This window comes from Eumetopias jubatus, unplaced genomic scaffold, assembly GCF_037043125.1.
Source record: "Eumetopias jubatus isolate StellerSeaLion01/CBP00866 unplaced genomic scaffold, mEumJub1_p1.0 scaffold_3, whole genome shotgun sequence".
NCBI lineage: Eukaryota > Metazoa > Chordata > Mammalia > Carnivora > Otariidae > Eumetopias > Eumetopias jubatus.
The window spans coordinates 34,251,498-34,273,188 of record NW_028274809.1 but is presented as its reverse complement, the minus strand read 5'-3'; the positions used below and the strand labels follow the sequence as shown (position 1 = coordinate 34,273,188).

General features: G+C 37.4%; 1 protein-coding gene across 6 annotated transcripts in view; it reads right to left on the bottom strand.

Annotated features, from left to right (window-relative positions):
• Nucleotides 1-21,199, bottom strand: part of ALS2 (alsin Rho guanine nucleotide exchange factor ALS2) — a 73,373-nt gene extending 52,174 nt beyond the window's left edge. For 4 of the 6 annotated variants that reach the window (XM_028123784.2, XM_028123811.2, XM_028123814.2 and 1 more), the window contains exons 1-4: nucleotides 20,716-21,169; nucleotides 7,217-7,296; nucleotides 5,874-6,028; nucleotides 2,045-2,982 (exon numbers count right to left, since the gene is read on the bottom strand). In XM_028123784.2, coding sequence (XP_027979585.1) covers nucleotides 2,045-2,982; nucleotides 5,874-6,028; nucleotides 7,217-7,236 — 1,113 coding nt within the window. In that variant the 5' untranslated portion in view covers nucleotides 7,237-7,296; nucleotides 20,716-21,169. Of the gene's footprint in view, nucleotides 1-2,044; nucleotides 2,983-5,873; nucleotides 6,029-7,216; nucleotides 7,297-11,156; nucleotides 11,263-20,715 lie in introns of those variants that run through there. The other 2 variants (XM_028123792.1, XM_028123797.2) reach the window with 2 other exon arrangements.
• Between the last annotated feature and the right edge of the window lie 492 nt (nucleotides 21,200-21,691).

Here is a 21,691-nt window from a genome sequence, read left to right as displayed (position 1 = left end):
AAAAACACAAAAAGAGCTTTTAGCTTATCAGCATAAGTCACTACGAAAAATTTGCTTCCTATGCTGTCCAAAGGTCTCAAAGGGTATATACACTTTCTTTAATTTGTCATGAATTGAAAGCTAAATGAAAACAAATTTTTTAACATTGACTTCTGATTCTCTTAAAGAAAATAATTCCTGTTTCCTGCCCAGTACCTGGATTGTAGAGGTACTCAATACATTTTGTTGAATTAAATACTAAATTCAGAGGAGCAAATGAGTCTTTAATTAAAATATTCACAAAAATAAATATACTGTATTAAGCAAAAGATAAATACAAAGCCTATTAATTCCTTGGTGATACAGTTCCCTGATAACTTGCTGAGAAGAATTAACATCACTATTTTCACCCTTTGTGTATAAAGGCTCATAACAGAAACAGCGATGGTCTTTACGGGTCAATATTTTAGGGCGTTCCTACCAATAGATAAGAGAAAAGTCACAAAATTCTACCTTCAATAAACTTTAAATTATTGTTCTTTCTGGCTGCTCTACTTAATTATGTTTAACAATACATAAATAAATCAACAAAACAAAAATACATAGCCAGCAATTTAATGAAAGACATAATTTTAAAAGTCCTGGTCAACCAATAATAAAATTCAACTGTGAGATATAGGCTTCATTGCCAATATTATGGTTTATTTCACAAAAATGAGATGCTCTTTCAGTTGTTTCTGGCCAGAGGAGAAAAAACTTGTCCTAGGCTATATAAATTCCTAGTGAATTAGCTGATTGAGACACTATTTACAAAAATTGAATTAAATTTAGTATAAACAGACATTGCCAAAATTAGTATAGGCAACAAAAAATTTACATGTTTAACAAAATAAATCCAAAGGAAAATGCAATTTAAATGACAATTATTTAATAATCAAATAACTATACAATAAATTTTTAACTTCAAATTTAATAAATTAGCAGAATGACTTCTAAAAAGTCAAAGTCCAAATTTTTTATAAGCATGTTCAAGTCTAAGAATGTTTTATGTGCATTCCTATTAAATCATTACTTTTGTTTTTAGATTTTAGTAGTATCTTTCTCCAAACAGCTTATTCTTAATTAAAAAAAAAAAAAATCAGATATCCACAAGGTTCAATGAGTAAACTGTGAAATAAAAACTATTTCTAAAAATACCTCTAAGCCATGTTCTCATCCTGACAGACTGAAGAACAAGAATAAAGAATCAAGAGGTATATGGTTTCAAAAACCTGAAAAAAACACCAGAGGACAGTTCTTTTATGACTAAAGGCTTTTGTTTTGTTTCGTTTCTTCTCTTAGAGTTTTGATAAAAGCAAAACTGAAAGGCTTACGTGAAGAGTAAAAAAACAAATTATCCTTTTAAAACAATTTGTTTAATCAGGGAGACTCAAACTTTACTGTATGCTACTGGTAAACAGCTCTTCTCCATGTACGAGTTTTTAAAATGAGAGTAGTTTAAATGAGATGAAGAAAACATTAATCCCCTGTCCCACAACAAAGCTCTCTAAGGACCATAGGTATAAACTGAAAAAAATTCAAACAATATATAACACCAGGAGTTTTTTTTTAAATCTGCCTACAATTGATTCACCACATAGCAACCTCCCCTGATAAAAAAGGAAAGGACTACTCTCTACGGAATCTGGAGTCGTACAAATACAGGTGAGACGAATCTTTGTGAATGTATAGTTACATTAAAAGTATTCAGGGGAAAAAAAAACAACAACATAGTATTCAGGAGCGTACCAAAATTTAGTACATTTAGTCATGGGAGGAAAAGTACTAGAAAAAATAAATGAGATTTTGCTACTTATAAAAGAAGCCTATCATGACATCTTTCAACATCTCAAAGGGCAGAATTTGAAAATAAACAGTAATTTTGAATTAATCCGGGTTTTCCCTTATCTAGGATTGCATGATAAAAGAGATTTAAAGTCAAACTCAAGACTTAAGCATTTTAAAGTTGCTAAAGAAGAACTCCTAACTCCAGAAACACCTTTATATTATAAAATTTAGCAGGTACCTGAGATGGCACTGGCTTTTCGCCGTTCTCTGAGTTCTCTCTTACTGAATGATCTGACAGTTTTTGCATGTATTCATTTACTGCCTGAGTATCAGGGTACAATGGTACATTTCTGGCAGAAGAAATTTCAGTTGTTCCCACGGTGTCTTGTTGGGAGGAAATGGCATCACCACCTGTCGTCTGAACATTTCCAACGTTCGTGTCAGTAGCAACAGGCAGATCATTTTCTACAAGCGTGTTCTCGAATACTTCTCCCTGATTGTCAAGAGTTTCAGTGGAGGGGCTGATGGCAGTGCTGGCCTGGTTTTCTGCCTGGGATTCTGACAGTGTCACACCTAACGGGCAACAATGACTGTCTGATATAATCACATGGTCTTCTTTGTCAGTCATAGTAATTAGGAGTTGGCTGCACTGGTTGCATCTTTCCGGGACTGGCTTCAGATCCTGGGAAGGGAGGCACTGTACAAGTGCTAAGCTGTGGAACGCACCACAGGCAACTTGTAGCACTACTCGCCCGGCAAGATGTTCCACCTTTTGTGGCTTTGTCACCGGGAAGGAGGTGGTAATGAGACCCAACTGACAACCAGTACCCCATGCCCAAATCTCTCTGCTTATTGACAATGCCAGTGTGTGCTCCTCACCACATGCCAACTGCAAAATCCTGACGGCTAACAAAGAACTGGTCTCAGAATCAGAAATGCTGACAGGATTCGGTTCTGGAACATACTGCTGGTTAGCTACTGCACACTGGCCTGCAGAGTTCTCCCCCCACATGTACACTATGCCACTTTCTGTCACTGCTCCACTGTGGAAACTCCCTGATGCCACAGTAACAACATATTGCCCAACCAGGGCATTTTCTAGAATGGGGCTACTCGGACAAATCTCTGCTGGTGCACTTCTCCAGGGAAGAGTCCCAAAGCTGTAGACCTCACCATCTGAAGGTTTAAAAAAAAAAAAAAAAAAAAAAAGAAGGGGGTTAGTGAATTAACTAGAAATCTTATCAGCAAATTTTTGGCCCCTTTAGGTCAACAAAATAGGGCTGTTTTTTGTTTTGTTTTTAATTTTCAAAAGTGCAGTTGTAGAGATTTGGTTCAAGCATATAATATCCCATATTTATTCATCTTTTAACAAATATCATCTTTTAATATTCTGAAAAATAGTTAGAATTTCTACCAACTACAGGAGGCTACTTTCAAATGGAGGGTTACTGCTCCTTTCCTTCAGCCTCATCCTACAAAGTCCTACATGGATCCACTAGTAATGGCTATCATTGTTGGCTATTATAGATAGCAGATTCCAAGTGTTCAAAGCAAAATAATGACTATGATAAGATAAAATGAGCAGAGGATAAAATAGATACATTCGCTAACATCTAGAACATTCACTGCTACTTGAATAAGTCAGAGCAGCAGAAAATTATGCAGTAGCATAAAAATATTAGAGATTCATTTTGGCCAAAACTAAGAAATCAGCTTTATACTTCCAGGTTTTAAGAAAGCACCAATGTTCTCGATGCTGTCTTCATGATGTGTACAACATTATGTATAATTTTAAATGTTATATATAATATACATTGTGCACTATATAGCATTCCTGAGGTGCCATTTGTTTAAAAAGCAAATCATCACAACAAAACCAACAAAGCAAAAAAAAACAACAAGAGCTATGATGGCTAGCTTCAGAATGAAGGGCAACTGGCTGGCTTTAGAAGTAAAACGAAAGGCACCAGTGAGTTGGGCACATGATTGATAAGGACCTGTTTCTGTCCAGGTGTGCTACCAAGTCATAATCTCATGCAGTACTGTGGTAGTTTGAGGTCATCTGCATATGACCTGTGCTAGCTAAAAAATTCAAATGGAACAAAGATTTGGCCATAGGTTTTGAAAATAGTAAAACGAGCCCACTATTCCTTCTTTTCCATATGACCAGAGACTCATCCCATTTTTTTAAATTAAGAAATAATGAAGTAAATTTATAGTAGTATTTTTTCCCACAAAGCAGCAACTGAGCTGATGATGAAAAAAATGCATTCTTTAGCTATGGCCTATTATACACAGTAAATATATTTATATACTCAAATTAACTAACCAGAACGTCTATGTAAGAAAGAACACAATAGAGGCTTGAGGGAAGACATGAGCTTTTATTAGGGAATTTCAAGTTTGGATAAAGAGTACTGAGAAAATAAGCTCACTGGTTAAGATATTTAAACTTTTCTTCCCGAGTGACACAGCAATATAAACTTGCAACAGCTCACCAACTCTTTCAGTGAATATCACTCCACTAGAGAGAGAAATAGTGCAGAGAAATGGATATTTAGACAACTCCTCCCTTTTTACAACCTGGAGTACCTCAAAAATAGTGACTCAATTAAGTGTCCTCACTGAATTATGAGCTGATAGTCAAACTAAATAAGAGAAAAAGAACTTGAAAATTTCCAGCATTCCATCAGTAACATTTTCTCATCTGGAAAAGACAGCACTGGAGATCTTTTTGCCATTTCAAACTACACACTTGTGTGAGATGAGGGTTTTTTTTGGTTTTTGGGGGGGGTTTTTTTTTTGGTAGCTTTGACACTTAAAACCAGGACATTGCTTAAACATGAACAATGATAGGCTATTCATATATTTTTAAAATGTTTTCCCCCAGTTATCCCACTTAAGGTATGATTCTACAGGTTTAAAGAATATGTTCATGAAGGGTTCCTAAATATCTTACTGAAGGGTAAATTAAACAACAGAATTCCACTTACATATGCTTGAGAAGGATATATTTTGAAGCCCCTAGGGCAGGTATCTATTGAATATGGTTCACATTTTTACAATAAAGCTTTTTCCAAATTCTGGCCTAATAATATTATTCTATATTATTATAATAAAAGTGATATAGTAATAAAGAGGCTAGAAAGAAATCCATGTTTACCCCACAAAATTACCAAGGTCAGATTTAAGCTTTGCTTCTTAGAATTTGTCTTCCCTTAGTTCCTATGAGGAAAATATCAAAGCATTATTGAATACTTAATAAATGCTTATGGAACAGAAATTTATAAATTAGTTGATGGCAGTCCTGGCTCAAACCAAATTTGCCATGATTGAGTTGGTAAACTGCTCTCAAATTAAAGGCAACTCTCTCTATAAATTATAGCCTATGTTTCTGTTATAGATTTATAGATTTATTTTATTAAATGTTCTTATGAGCTGCTGTTTATGCCTGAGAAAAACTGTACTGAGGCAGTGGAGCCAGGTGGCTTAAAAAGCAGGCTTTGAAATCAGACTCTCTGAATTCCAATTCTGACTCTGACACTCCAATAGCTGTGTGGGCTTGGGGAAATTATTTAACCTCCTGACCTTCGGCTTCCTCATCCGTGAAGTGGGGACACCAACAGTAGCGTACTTCACAACGTGGTTGTGAAGACTCAGTGAGGTGGTACATACAAAGTGCTCACTGCAGTGCCAGGCACCCATAACTGTTTAATAAACATTAACTATTATTAGCATGATTATTCTGATACATTTAATGAACAAGGGTACAGCAAAAGAGTTTCTGAATAGGTAATCTTTCAAAAGTTAATTTTTCATGTACTTGTTACTATAAAATTTACAACTGTATAATTCTCCCTTTTATTCTAGTTATGATGGATCTTAAATTTAAGAACTAATCTGATTTTTGATAGAGAATAAGAACATATTTTGAAAACACAAAGAGTATAAGCTCTAGCAAACTTCATTAAGAATTCCTGACATCCAGTAACTCTCTTACCTGATCTTACATACCCAGGTACTGCTAGCATTTCAGTTAGTATTTGTTAAGCCATTCTTTTCAATACCTTCAGTCAGAAGAACTCCATGCTTCACTCCAAGGGCTGCTTGAAGAACAGTCTTTCCTCCCCAGCCTGGCAGTCTCTCTGGTGTTACAGAACAGGATCCTGCCTGCCACACATGGACCAGGCCTCTTTCTTTGGATCCTTCTGCTTCTGTTGAGCTACAAACGTTAAGAAAAATAGCTTAATTGTTCCTGCAATTAAAACTGTATTTTGGGGGTTCTTACTAATTTCATTAGATCTGTACCTTTTACCAGCACATGGGTGACTGGGTCAGATCGTTTAGCACATATTTTATGCTTTGGTTGGGACACAGGAGCAGAGATAAAACAACTATTTACATAAAAGCCTTGAGGACACAATCTAAACCCACAAATTACTTATCTCTATCTAAGAAGTAAACAAAACCTGGACTATTTTTTGACATTTTAGATTTAATAGCACAAAATTTTAAGATTCTAACTTCTCCATTTATTAACTCCTTATTTGGATAATAAAGTTGTAACATGTCCCATGTTGGAGTCTTACTTTAAAATTTTAGTTTTGAATGCTAAAAAAAAGTATTTGATAAGAAGGAATAGAGATCCATATTTTACTTTACACTGAGTAAGCCCTATAATTGTTATTTAACTTTTTAAGAATCAAATTTATATCAGGAACAGTAAAATCTTTTGTGCTTTACTCATGTTCTAGCCAAAGAATTCTATCCATGTGATGATTCTGGTTCAAAGAACACAAGACACCAAGCTTCATGATAATGACCATACCATAACTGCCACCCTTCTAAGAAAAGGGCGTATTAAGATACGCTGGGTTTCCTTTATACCAAGTTTCCTCTGTTGGCACTGATGATACATTCTTTTTTCTAGAACACTGATGCCAATTTTAACAAGGCACAGGAAGTTTTTTGGTTTTATTTATTTTATAATACCTAGAAATTTCTCTACTTTTGCTAAATAATATTCCTCTCAGTTATGATTAGGCATAACCATGGTTATATGAAAGGAAAGCCACAAACTTAATTCAGTTTTCTAAGGATAGAAGAGGATTACAATTAATAAGGCTATGTCTGAAGACCTGAAGTTATTTGTGAGAAAAAATGGCTTCAAAAGCTTTAAAATGATGAAGACACTTTGTGCCATTTTTTAATGCATAAGAAAGAAAACTAGCAACAAAGCTTATCACTAATCAGTTTTATTGTATTATCTTTCTCTTTACCAATCAACATAAATGTCACTCTTCCTACTTAATAACCACAAACAAGAAAATTGAACTGAAGAGAAGCTACGCATTCGTGGAATTGCTTGTTGTGTTTTCCTACAAGAAGGTAGAAGAAGAAATGGTTTTACCTTCTCTTCTTTGAGTCCATCGGTCAGAGGGAGAACTCCATCACCAAATCAATTCTTCTTTGCGAAAAGTATATAAAGACCTAAATGGCAAAATACAGGTAAGCACAAAGAGCAATGAAAGAATACTGTGCTACTTCATTCCTCAGATTAAAAAAAGAAAAAATGGCAGCCCTCTAACAAGTGCACATTCACTGGGCAATAAATATGCAGTGAAACTATTTCAACTATTTCATATCCTGCCTGCCAAAGTTGAATATCTAGACTGAGCCTGCCCACTGAGCTTATAAAAATGCCTGCTGACCATCAAATGCAATGTCAAAGGAAGACAAGACTACCTGCAATTAAGCTGTACCTTGTCAGGCAACAGATTTTATTTTTTATTATAAAGAAGGAAGCTCAATCTGAAAATTCTTTTCATTAAATACTCATTTCACACGTTAAGGGTTGCTTTTAAAATGCTTCTGGAACACATGAACATGTAAATACCAATTAAGTAAGAAAGAACTTCTAAAACCTCTTCAGTAATGTATCAGATTCAAGTAGTTTTAATTTATATTTTTCAGCAATGCACACAAAAAATTACATTATTAAAATCAGAAAGATTTCTATTTACTGGAACTAGAAGTATTTTCCCCAAATCAACCTCAACTCGAAACCATAGTACAAAAGGCTGGAATAAAGAAATTTGGGTTTTAAAATGTCTGTTTCAAAATTCACCACCTAATAATAAAGAGCTATATGAAATTATGGTACAAATATTATGACCCATCAGTTTAGAAACTCAATGTTTAATAAAGAGACAGAAATATAAACAGACAGAAATATTCAATACATCTCAAATAAAAATTCATATTTTTAAGGGCACCAAAACTCATGAAAATACATAATAGCAATGAGGTATTATTTGTGTCAACCATAAAAATACCCAAACCAAATGTATGATTTTTCTGCAAAGGATATGGCATGGTCACTGTACTCTGAAAACAGCCCATACCAGCAGGAGTGATGTAAGATCCATCTGTTTACTCCAGGTTGCCTGTGAATTCTTACCATTTGCCATCTGTGTATCTGGAGGAAATTGCTCTCTACCCTAATGCTTATTTTAGAAAGATTTTGAATCATTCAAAGTTGGATGAAGGGTACCATGTAAACAAAACATATACCTGAATATACTTAATAAATGCTATTAATTTAATAAAGGATTATTTTTTACATAATAAATATGATTATTAAGTGGTACTATGCCTTGTGTGTGAGGAAAATTAACCGTTAGGAAAATGTACAGAGAAATTCTGAGGCCAGATCTAACCTGTGTTTACTCATCAGAGATCAAGGAGTAACTAACTGTTCCCTTGATTAAAGTTAAACAATACCCAGCAGAAACCAGAGAATTTCTCTGGGAGGGTGTATTAAGTACACAAGCACACTTTGCTTCCCATCACTGGTTCACTGAATGTAAACTGAATTTTATCCTAGTGCCTGACAATCAAAAATGTTGAGAATCTTTTGGTGAAGTGAACAAAACAGTCAGCCTTTTTCCTCTTTTAGTGTCACATTTTTTGAATACAGAGTTTTCTTAAAGTAGATTTCATCTTTTGCCATAATTTTCACCACCACACATTTTTTCAAATCCAAACGGAATTAAAGCCATACAAACTGTTTTGCAACTTTCTTTTGTTACTTACTATATATGCTAGGCAGAATAATGGTCCCCAAAGATGCCCACATCCTAATGCCAAGAACCTGTGAATAGGTTAGGTTAATGGCAAAGGGGAATTAAAATTGCTAATCAGCTGACCCTAAAATAGGGAGACTATCAGGCTGGGTTATTGGTGTGGTTATCACAAGCCTCCTTAAAAGTGCAAGAGGCAGAAGGAGAGTCAGATAAAGAGATGTGCTGATGGAAGCATGGTCTGAGAGACTGCTGGCTTTGAAGATGGGAAGGTGGGGAGCATAAACCAAAGAATGTGGGTGGCCTCTAGAAGCTGGAAAAGGCAAGGAAACAGATCCAGAAAAGAATGCAGCCCTGCTGACACACTGATTTTAGCCCAATGAGACTTGTGTCATACTTTCTCCCTAAAGAACTGCAAAAACAATACATTTGTGTTATTTTAAGCCACTAAATTTGTAGCAATTTGTTAAATAGCAACAGAAAGCTAGCTAATACAGTATTTGGTGGACATCTTTCTATATCAGTATTATAAATCTGTCTCATTTTGTTTTAATATGTTTGACTTCTTCCAAGAAGATAGGTCGCCTAAGACTCAAATAGAGTAATGAGAAACAGAAATGACTGCTAAGGAAACATAACTAAAAAAGAATACTACAGCTAAATGTGGGAACCTTGTATTATAAAGTTTTCTCTCACATACTTAAATATAAGTGGCATTTACCAACTCTTATTTAACCTAACATTCTTTCTCGGGCATGAAGCCTACATTAAAAAAACAAAAACAGGGCGCCTGGGTGGCTCAGATGGTTAAGCATCTGCCTTCGGCTCAGGTCATGGTCCCGGGGTCCTGGGATCAAGTCCCGCATCGGGCTCCCTGCTCCTTGGGAGCCTGCTTCTCCCTCTGCTTCTCTCTCTCTCTCTCTCTCTCCCCCGCCCCCGTCTCTCATGAACAAATAAATAAAATCTTTAAAAAAAATAAATAAAACAAAAACAAAAACCTAACATTTCTCAATTATGTATCCATAAGAAAAAGTAAACCCGAAATTTTTGTTTTTCTATTTTTATGATCCCCTATCAGGAAATCTTTAAGATTTGCCTCAAGCATTCAAATAGCACTTAAAACTTCCTTAAGCTCTCTCATTGCTTCACATTTTTAATTGTTATAAAACTGCTTAATCATGGGGCTTCTGGGGATAGTTCTCTCCAGGTGAACTTTAAGGTTCTCACTCTACATTTCTTTGGGAGACAGAATCCCTAAACTCTGCTTCTTTTCTTCTGTTATAGTAACTTCCCTTCATAGGCCTTTATTATATTAATTAGCTCTGATAAAGAAACCGTGTGATGTTGTACAGTCAAAAATGTGGGGTCCTCTTTTGCCTTGCATGGCCTTTCCAGAGATCAAGGATATCTGTAAAATGAGCACAACAGACTCAAGCATCCCCTCCAGCTCTTAAATTCTATGAGTCACAGAACAAAACTAAATTCATATTAAGGTATGCCACTCTACACTTCAAATTATCTCCTTTACAGTGAAATGTAAAGCAATTAAACTCTCAGATGGCCCTTTAAAACAAAAGCCAAAGCTTGGTCCTTAACAATCTGACTCCACTTTTAGATCCTATTGGAAACACAACCTCTTGCTACATTTAACAGAGAAATAAACTATCTTGTACAAGCAGAGGGTATATTTTTAACACCATGATCCGAGAGTGCCCTAAAAAAATGTGGTCTAGGTGTCCAAATCATTGTTAGAAAAAGCTGCAAACTATCCACAGATCCACAAACCTTAACCAGAAATCCAAAGTCCCCCCTCTCTCTGTCAAATAAATAAAATCTTTAAAAAAGAAAAAAAGAAAAGAAATCCAAAGTCCAAAAAACTCTGAAAACTAAGTTTTTTCATAACTCTTTTAGTGGCAAAATCTAATCTGACTAAAACTTATCTGACAGCAAACCTGACCTGAACTAACATGAGGTTAGTTTTTGCCCCTTTAGTGTGAATATTCATGTATTTTGCTGTAGAAATATTAATTATGACTGGGGCAACTGGCTGGCTCAGTCAGTAGAATGTGTGACTCTTGATCTTGGGCTTTTAAGTTCAAGCCCCATATTGGGTGTAGAGATTACTTAAAAGTAATTTAAAAATCTTTAAAAAAAGAAATATTAATATGATTATGGGGTGGTACCAAATGTCCCAGAGAAAGTGTTACATAATATATAGTTTATGCACATCATTTTAAAGATCAAAAAATTCTGAATTCTAAAACATACCTTGGGCACCTGGGTGGCTCAGATGGTTAAGCGTCTGCCTTCAGCTCAGGTCATGATCCCAGAGTCTTCGAATCGAGTCCCGCATCGGGCTCCCTGCTCCTTGGGAGCCTGCTTCTCCCTCTGCTTCTCTCTCTCCCTCTCTCTCCCTCTGTCTCTCACGAATAAATAAATAAAATCTTAAAAAAATAAAAAAAATAAATAAAACATACCTTGCCTCAAGGGTTCCAAGGAAGGGACTAGGAACCTGTATTCTATTTTTTTTTTTTAAGATTTATTTGAGAGAGAGCTTGAGCGGGGGAGAGACAGAGAGAGAGGGAGACAATCCTCAAGAAGACTCCCTGCTGAGCACAGAGCCCAACAAGGGTATTGATCCCAGGACCCCGAGAACATGACCCAGGCTGAAATCAAGAATCGGATGCTTAACCCACTGAGCCATCCAGGCGCCCCAGGAACCTGTATTCTAAAACAAACAACAATCATTTTTGGTAGAGGTCCCCAACTTTTAACCATTTTATACTTCCTTTAGTTTCTTTTATGTACTTTTTACATCAGCTTCATCTTGAAGAGTACACTAGAAAGTTGCATTGCTTACAAGACATTCTATAGGTGCTTAAACAATGTATTCCAATGGTGATGATTTACACTTCTCTCAAAAGTTTTAAGTCTATTTTATGGTGAACATACTCAGATACAGTGCCCAAATTAATTTTGCAAGGAGTATCCTGCCTGCAAATACTCACTTGGCTCATCGTCTCAGTGGAAGAAGGAAGCCTAGGCTCTTTAATTTCATATAAGGCTGCCAATTTGGTAGAAGAGAAAGAGGTAAACAAATGAGGTGCATTGCCCTGGAACAACTAGGACTTGGTGATATATTAGACACAAGTGGGATATAAAGAAGGAGGTATCAAAAATGATTTCTAGGTTCTGCCGTGAACAACTGTGTGTTGGTGGTACCATTTACCGAAATGGAGAAGAGTAAAAAAAGATAGGATTCTGAAATAGAAGATTCTGGTTAAGATTTTTTTTATGTTAAGTTCAAGATGCCAGTGAGAAATCCCAGAGTATCTATCAAAAGCAGCTGAATATATGAGTATGAAGTTCAGAAAAAAGGTCTCAGCTATTGATATAAACTTGGAAAGGCATATGGATAATATGTGAAATCAAGACAATGCATAATATCACTGGGTGTGTATTAAGAGAATGGAAAGGAACAGGACCAAGCTGTAAAGAGCTCCTGCACCTAGAGGTTGGTTAGGATGAGGAACAAGCAATAACAACTGGGTGAGAAGTGACCTGAGAGGTGAGAGAAGCATGAGTCTATGTGTGCACATAAAAGCAAAGCAGAGTGTTTCCAGGAGAAAGGCCTGGTCAATTAGGTCAAAGCCACTGGGGTTTCATAGGATGAGAGCTGAAAAGTGTCCAGTGCATATGCCAACACAGATATCAACGCTGAGCTTGGCCAGTTTCAGTGGTGGTAGGGGACTGAAAACCAGATTGGAGTAGGTTGACTATAAATGGGAGGTAAAAAATAAATGGGAGGTGAGCACAAGAAAATTAAGTTCATGTAAAGAATTCTTTTGAAAAACACTGTCAAAATGACAGAGAAATGGAGCTAGAGAAGAATGTGAAGATAAAGGTTTTTTGTATGTGCAGGGTTGGGGAGATGAGAGAGAGCAGAACATGTTTGCATTGACAACGACACCAATCCCAGATGCAAGGGGGCAGAGCGAAGAACCAAAGTCCTGGACAAAGTAAAGAGGACGGCATCTGGAACACGTGTTTTGGGACTGATCTTTCACAAGAGGAAGGGTCTCCGTTTTAATAAGACAGGAAACAGACCTAGATGACAGATACACAGATACAGTTAGGATACAGATTTCATGGTGAGAGAGTATGAATCTCATATGATGCCATCTGTTAAGTGACTAGGACTTTACAGTATATGTGTGCTCTGTATTCTAATCTCACTCCTGGCTCCAGTCATTCTGTTTCTTTATTTTATCTTGCCATATTATATGTTTTTGTAAACTGCCTTAAATCTTTTTAGGACAAGGCAGAAGATAAATTTTAAAAAATTTAATGTGGAACAGAAATGTGCTAGTGGACTATTGATTCTATTTATTCATCTCTAGGAAACTTTATTCTCTGGATAAAGTCCTTTTCCCTTAATGATTTAGTGAGAGATAAATTTGTAAGTCATAAGTATATTAACTTTCAAAGGCTGAAATTTCAACAACACCACACGTATTTTTTTCATCTACTATGTTCCAGGTATGCCAGTCTAAAATTTCTGTGAAAGCCAAAAACATCTTATTCTCTATTATAGCCTAGCTGCTTAACATAGTCCTGATATATAAAAGGTACTCAATAAATATCTGTGGATAGACTGGGCCCACATAAATAAATGAGTTCCTGTCCTTAAGGAGTTTACATGCTATCATGGTCTGCCTTCCTGACTAGAATGATGGCTCTCTGTAGACAGCACCCTCAAAGCATAGAAAAAGCCAATAAAGCTGAGCACTTCCAGTCTTATTCTCTTGTTTCACTTACTGTTTTAAAATAGGTATATTGATTAAAACAACTGCAATAACTGTAGCTACAAGAGTAATGATAATTGGAGGTAAGAACGACAAGACATTAAGATAGAACAATAAATAACAGAATAGTAAATTGTATTGCATTTTGTATCCACTGCAAAACTTTAAAATTGCAGGTGCTTACACTTTCTTTTTAAAGTTTGAATTGGCTTCATTTTCTTGAAATGTAGTAAACCAGGGGCACCTGGGTGGCTCAGTTGGCTGAGGGGCTCTTGGTTTCAGCTCACTTCACGACCTCAGGGTACTCAGATCGAGCCCCAGCATCAAGCTCTGCGCTCAGTGTAGAGTCTGCTTGTGAATTCTCTCTCTCCCTCTGCCCCTAGCCCACAACGTGCACATACACTCTCTCGAATAAATAAATCTTTCTAAACATTTTTAAAATATTGGGGCACCTGGGTGGCTCAGATGGTTAAGCATCTGCCTTCAGCTCAGGTCATGATCCCAGGGTCCCGGGATCAAGCATGTCTGGCTCCTGGCTCAGCGGAGAGCCTGCTTCTCCCTCTGCCTCTCCCCCTGCTCATACTCTCTTTGTATCTGTCTGTCTCAAAAGAATAAATAAAATCTTAAAAAAAAATTAAAGATGTTGTAAACCAGAGCTTATAGATGACTGTAATAAACAATAATTTAAGACACTATGGTATTTTACCCATGGTAAATGCTCAATGAGTATTTTCTGTTAGAGACTCAGTCAATATATTTATATATGGATCAAGGCAATTTATGACCCAAACACCTGACTGAGAACTAATCTAGACACCAATAACTGCTACTTCCTGGATATCCCACCACCAAAGCCTTTACCAACCACTAATGAAGGTTGAGGAACACTCACCTTGCACTGCAGCCTTGACAAATCAACCACCATCAAAGGTTGAAGTCACTTCAAATCGCAGCCCTCTCAGGCTTAATTGCAACACAGAAGGCAATGCCTGATACCACTATGGGAGCTGACTAGCTCCTTAAATACTGACCCAGAGTTCAAGAATTCAGTAAATTAATGCACTGAATAAAGTAAGTCAGCAGGCTAGTCTAGAAAGTACTTACTACTTATAATGTTGTTACTAATGGGATAGTGCACTCACTAAGTCATTGATTCAAAATATATTATAAATTCCTGGAGGTCAGAAACTATGATTTATTCATTGGTTCATTCTTGTAACCATAGTAACCACTAGGTACAAGTGGGCTACATTTAAGTGAATACTCAGTGAAAGACAGCACTTCCAAATGACGTAGATTTCTAGCACCTGTAATAAAAGTCAATATAGGACACAAAAGTGTCTACTTATAATAGAAACTCTCATAATTTGCTAATGGTATTTCCTAACTATGAAGATGCTATTATTTCATGTCAGTTCACAAATGTTATAGAACCCAGTAAAGAACAGTCTCTTTCTCCTTAGTTTCAGTTTTTCTCCATAGAGACTGTTTTTGGTGCCACCTTGGACACTAACACTTCACAGTCTCACTCTTATGGCCTGCTAATTTCACCCTGAAAACTACTAAAATTACACTTCTGATTGTGAAAATCCTCTAGAATGGATATTACCTACCAGGGGGAGGAGGGAGTGTAAATATAGTAAAATAAATGCCCAGCAATGCCCATTTAGCTCCTTTTTGTATCCACTGCAAAATTTTTAAAATACATTCTTCCAGATTAATGAAATCCCCATGAAACATTTTGATGGATATTATAATACTAGGAACTGAATCTCAAATTCTCAGGTACTGCAACAATTTGTGTCTGTTATTACCTGACAGAGTATAATTTCTGACACAAATTGTTTATTCCTTTAATATTTTGCTACTATTCTCTCATTTAAATGGCCACATTTTTTTAAAATAAGGCAATATTACAGAAATGCAGTTCAAAGTATGGTTTATTTTACCAATCAAAAACAAATAGTACTTAAGGTCATCATGGGGCCATACAACTGAACAGGGAGTATACATGCCAAAAAAGTGTTCTGGAGATAAGTTTCACTTATTTTGAAAGTGCTAGTAAAAGGTATTCTTTCTTTTCTTTTTTTAAGATTTTATTTATTTGAGAGAGAGAGAGAGAACAAGCAGGGGGAGCGGCAGGCAGATGGAGAAGCAGGCTCCCTGCTGAGGCTAGTTCCCAGGACCCTGGGATCATGACCTGAGCTGAAGGCAGATGCTTAACCGACTGAGCCACCCAGGTGCCCTGCGTTAACAGGTATTCTTCACTAGGAATGAAAGGTTATTTAACTCAAGTTTAAATACTGAGGTTAAACTAGGGATCAGCTATTAAATTTACTATTCACTACTCAAACCATTTAACACATGCTCATCATGTTTACTTATTAATACCTTTCTCAGAGAAAATTAGATTTTCTTTGAGCAATAACTAGGACACCAGCAGTCACAGTATAAATTCATTTTTACCACACTGTAATAAAATGTAACAAACCCAAACTTTAAAAAAGTAAGTGTTCATGACCACACAATATCTGTGGTAATTTTGTATCTTAGTCACTCTGTCCAAATTCTTTTTAGGACTTTATGATCTATTCTGCTCCCCTATCCTTTGAGAGATCATAATCAGTGTAAGCTTGCATTCCCCAAGAGTCTCTAGAATATAAATTCCTCTGTAGCCTTTTAAGAAAATATTCCTCATCTTAAGAAAACCATTTTTGTAGAAGCACAAGTCAAACAGCAAAATAAAATTAAATAATAGGTCTGTCTCCTCTCCTTAGAAAAGCTCTACACAGTGGAGCTGCAGTGGCACATTCTTTTCCTACTGCAGAAAGAAAAGAATTATTTTTCCACAGTCAACTACTGTGAGACTAGAAAGTAAAATAAAGAAAGCATACTGGAAGAGAGCCCTAATTATAAATAAAAATTTTATTTTTAAACTTTTTCTATTTAATTATATAGAATTTAAATTAGAATAAAACTAAAGTAAAAACATTTTCAAGTGTTAGTTTCACAAACTATCTTAATTATACATAAATCTGTAAAAATAATGAACAAATCCATGTACCCACCCATCACTCAGTTCTAACAAACATTAACATATTTTTATATTTGCTTCAGCTGTTTTTAAAATAGAAAGAAAAGTTACACATATTTCTGAAAGAGCTCCACCCAAACTTATCTCCTGGAGTTAGCCACTATTCCTAAAGTTAATGTGTCTTATTTCCATATATGTTCTTATACTCTAATGTATTTCATTAGATACATATGTATCCATAAGCAATAAGAATGTAGTAAGCTACATTCTTTTAAAACTACATAAATGCATCATATCAGACATCCTTTGGCAACTTGCTTCTTCACTCATTATTATACATTTGAGATGTATCTACACTGATAAGTATGGATCTAGTTCATTCATTTTTATTAGGGGATAGCATTTCATTGCACAAATAAACCATAGTTTATCCATTTCCCTACTAAAGTATGGCTGGATTGTTCTACTTTATTGCTATTTTAAGAGCTGCTATAATCATCTTTGCTGCATGTTTGCCTGGGCAATTGCCTTAAGTTAAGAATTCAGCTCAATAAAAATTTAGGGTGCAGAAGAACCCTGAAATGAAAGTTACCCATCCAGATGCCATTATTGGGTCTAACCACCACCTTCCTAAAAGGGAGATCATGTGAAATGAAGAACCGTATGAGGACGCTGAAAAACAAATTTATTCAATAATTTTTACTTAATAATTTTTATTTATTATTTACATTATATGTAAAAGGGAACCATGAGTTGATTAATTTGTGAAATTAATGAGACTAAAGCTGATCTCTTCAAGCATAATTCACTGGTAGCCAACTGAAACTCTATGAAACAGCCCCAGTCTTTTCCTCATAGCAATTGAGAGAACTATACATTTTCTTCAAAAAATAAGTCTATATTAGGGGTGCCTGGGTGGCTCAGTCGGTTAAGCGCCCGCCTTCGGCTCAGGTCATGATCCCAGAGTCCCGGGGTTGAGCCCCGCATAGGGCTCCCTGCTCTGTGGGGCGTCTGCTTCTCCCTCTGCCCCTCACCCTGCTGTCGTGCGAGCGCTCTAATAAATAATTAAAATCTTTTTAAAAAAGAAATCTAGGGCGCCTGGGTGGCTCAGTTGGTTAAGCAACTGCCTTCAGCTCAGGTCATGGTCCTGGAGTCCCAGGATCAAGTCCCGCATCAAGCTCCCTGCTCAGCGGGGAGTCTGCTTCTCCCTCTGACCCTCTTCCCTCTCGTGCTCTCTCTCACTCTCTCTCTCTCAAATAAATAAATAAAATCTTTAAAAAAAAAAGAAAAAAGAAATCTATATGAAAGAGTAACTCTACAAGAGCCCAAACAAGTACTCATTATTTCACTGATTTAAATATTTTTGCTCTACCCACGTGGATCACTTAGTTCAGCTACTTTACCAATTTCTCAGCTGATCTACCAATTGTGTGACACAACAAACACCAAGACATAACGTAAAGACAGCACCATGACATATATAGAGAAGTAAGAGATGGGTATAAGAAAATAAATGGAAGACTCAAAAGAACCATGTCAGAGTTTGTTACTATTTTATTTGTGGTTACTGTGCATTTTCTTAAGGACTGATAACCTACAAAATCTACTACTCTCTTATTACTGATGACTGAATTATCTGGTTATCAACAGAGAAGAGTAACAAGAAAAAAAAACGGTTAAAAAAAAAGCTCTACAAGTAAAATCTCTAATATAGTTGGAATATGTGCTAGGTTTAATTCCACAAAGTTATAAAAAGGGCTAAATGATCTAGAAGTCATTAAAATCCTCACAGCACTCCTCTGAGTGTCTGAAAAAGGGGCTCAACCTCTTACTACATAAAAGCAGCCTTCTTTTACACCATCTCAAAAATCACCCGTCTCTACCTTTCTTCATAGTTTTTTAACTCATACCTTACTTAGTGTCATCTTAATACAAGATTATAAAAGGTTTTTACAAGTCAGTCATATTCTTCAGAAATACCTTTAAAATGGACTCAGCAGTACATCAAACCCATGTTTTTCATAAAAAGGTAGATTAATAGTACTCTCTCCACCTAATCACACAAAACTGAAATCGTGTCAGTGATTCTTAACACACTCTTGTGTCTTTAACAGTCAAAATGCCCAAAGTTAAGTGTCTCAAAAGACAACTAAATTCTGAAAGGCTGAAATTTGGACAGAAGGGATTCCAGTTCATGCTGCTTCAATCTACTTAAAAAAATAAGAGACCTGATGCAATTCAGACCACCACCACCGCCACCCCCCACGCACCTCCACCAAAATGACCTATTTGGTACTTTATTTTCTGGATCATTATCTTTTCAAGTGTTAATATTGTGGGGTGCCTGGATGGCTCAGTCGTTAAGTGTCTGCCTTCAGCTCAGGTCATGATCCCAGGGTTCTGGGATCGAGCCCTGCATCCGGTTCCCTGCTCAGCAGGAAGCCTGCTTCTCCCTCTCCCACTCCCCCTGCTTGTGTTCCCTTGCTCGCTGTGTCTCTCTGTCAAATAAATAAATAAAATGTAAAAAAAGAATATCTATTAAAAGATAATACTGTGAAACAACTTTGAATTTCTCTTGCTATAACTATGAACCCTAAATATGCCAATACTAATCAGTTTGCAAACTAATAAATTTAAACTAGGTATAGATTCCAAAAGCATCTCTTTCACATTAAAATACCCTTACTGAACACCAAAGTTACTACAGACCAACCAGAAGTCATATTTTCTGTAACTATAAATCAATGTATCAGCAAATTATCTGGAAACTATCCCTTGAATTTAAAAAGTGAATTATATTTCTTTTCTAAAAATATTGTTCTCTTTTCCATTTAGAAAACAGTGAGTCAGTGTGGGTCATGAGATAGTGGAAGAAATAATTATAAAAATAGGAAATATGTACTGAATATTTACCACTGCCAGGCACTGTAATAAATACATGAACCATTAAATGTAAAGGTGCTATTATGACGAAGGTACTTTAATCCTCAATTTAGAAATAAGAAAAATAATACAGAGAAGTAACTTTCCCCAAATCAAAGAATAAGTGGATGTGAGGTCAGGTATGTCCATATCCAAAGCCCATGCTTATATTATTAAGATTAAAATATTGGCAATTTACTGCAAATTTTTCACTGCCTTAAATTCTTTATTTTTTTTTTAAAGATTTTATTTATTTATTTGAGAGAGAATGAGAGATAGAGAGCACGAGAGGGAAGAGGGTCAGAGGGAGAAGCAGACTCCCCACCGAGCAGGGAGCCCGATGCAGGACTCGATCCTGGGACTCCAGGATCATGACCTGAGCCGAAGGCAGTCGCTTAACCAACTGAGCCACCCAGGCGCCCTGCCTTAAATTCTTTAAATACTCATTAACTCAAGGGTCAAGTGGTCACTTGAAATCATTCATATTTATGATGAACTAGGGGGGGAAATGGACCAATAACTTGAATTTTGATACCTGTTCAGAAAAAATACACATCACACAATTTTATTCTTTAAAGCCTTTTAAAGAACATTTACAGCCACCAAAAAATCTAAAAGGCAATAAAGATCTGTGTTTGTGTTTAACAGTTATTTCCTTTTACATCCTAGAGAGAATACTGTTTTTGAATATGCCGCTTCAGCCAGTGTGTTTTTCCTCTTCCCTCATCATCAAAGCCCTAAGTAAGCAAGAGTACAACAATTCTGCCAACCTATAGTTGCATGTCTCCAAAGTAGCCCTATTACGCAGAGGACCAACACCAGCGTCGGGACCGTTTCCTAATGATAGACCTATCTTACTTTCCTGTCTTCGCCTCTCAAAAGGCCTTCTCACCCTCTGATGGCTCACCTGACATGCCAAAGGACTTGGTTAAACAACTAAACAATTAAATTCTTAATTTCAAAGTCATTTCCTTTTTCTGCAACCGCCCTTTCAAACCACCGAAGCACTAGGTCCACCGTCCACCGTGATCTGCATTCTTGGGACAAACCCGCCTGGGACACTCACCAAGGTTCGCGGCCAGGGACTCCGGTTTATGTGCTGAGCGCCCAAAGTGGGCATTCAATAAATCCTCATCAATGAGTGAAGGAAAGGCAGCGTGGGTGGAGGAGGGAAAGGGGGTCGTGAAAGAACTTCCCGCCGCTGAGACCAATGCAGTGGCACCCCGTCTGGGGAGGGAGGTAGAGGACGAATGGGAGAACCTGGGGCCGGGACAGGGGGCCGCGTCGGGTGTTCTTTGGCAGGCAGGCGCCGTCGGTCGGACGCAGGTTTTTTGGAAGACGCGGACGCCGTCTCTGTGGGTGACCAAGCGCGCTCCTGGGCCTGGGCCTGCGCCTCCACCTCTCTTTTGGACCCCGGCCTCCCGCACACAGGAGAGCCGGGCCGGACAGCCCTGCGAAGCCAAGGGCCGACCGGAGACTCACCCTCGCTCACCTGACGCTCCACCGGCAGCACCGCGGTCTGCATCCGGCGCGAGCTTCTCAGCCCAGCGGGTCCCCGAGATCAGCTGATTCACGGGGGGCGGGGCCCCCGGGAAGGGGCGGGGCTGCAGGGCAGCCAGCTAGTGTGAAGGCGGGCCGGATTGCCCCTGAAATAGGTGGGATTAGACGCCGACGGCGTCTGATAGCGATCAAAATTATCTAAGAGGCCTTAGGCACTGTCGACGACGTCCTCAGGAATACTGCCCCTCCCTCAGGACAGGGCGGAGCCACCGGTCCTAAAACGCGCTTGGACGGTGACGTAACATGAAGTCGCCGGGGCCTAACTACCCGAGAGCTTCCATGGTAACAGGTAGTGATGAAAGTGGGAGCTGCAGGCATTTTGCTGCCACCTCAAACTGCAAAAGTCAGAAGGATAAGTTCGCTACTCTTTACAGGGAAAAGGCTAAAATATCTTCAAACTGCTTCTATGGACTGTACCCTAACTGTAGTCGCTTCCGCCCCCGCCGTTGACGTCATCGCCAAGCGGCACCGGTTGGTCCTAG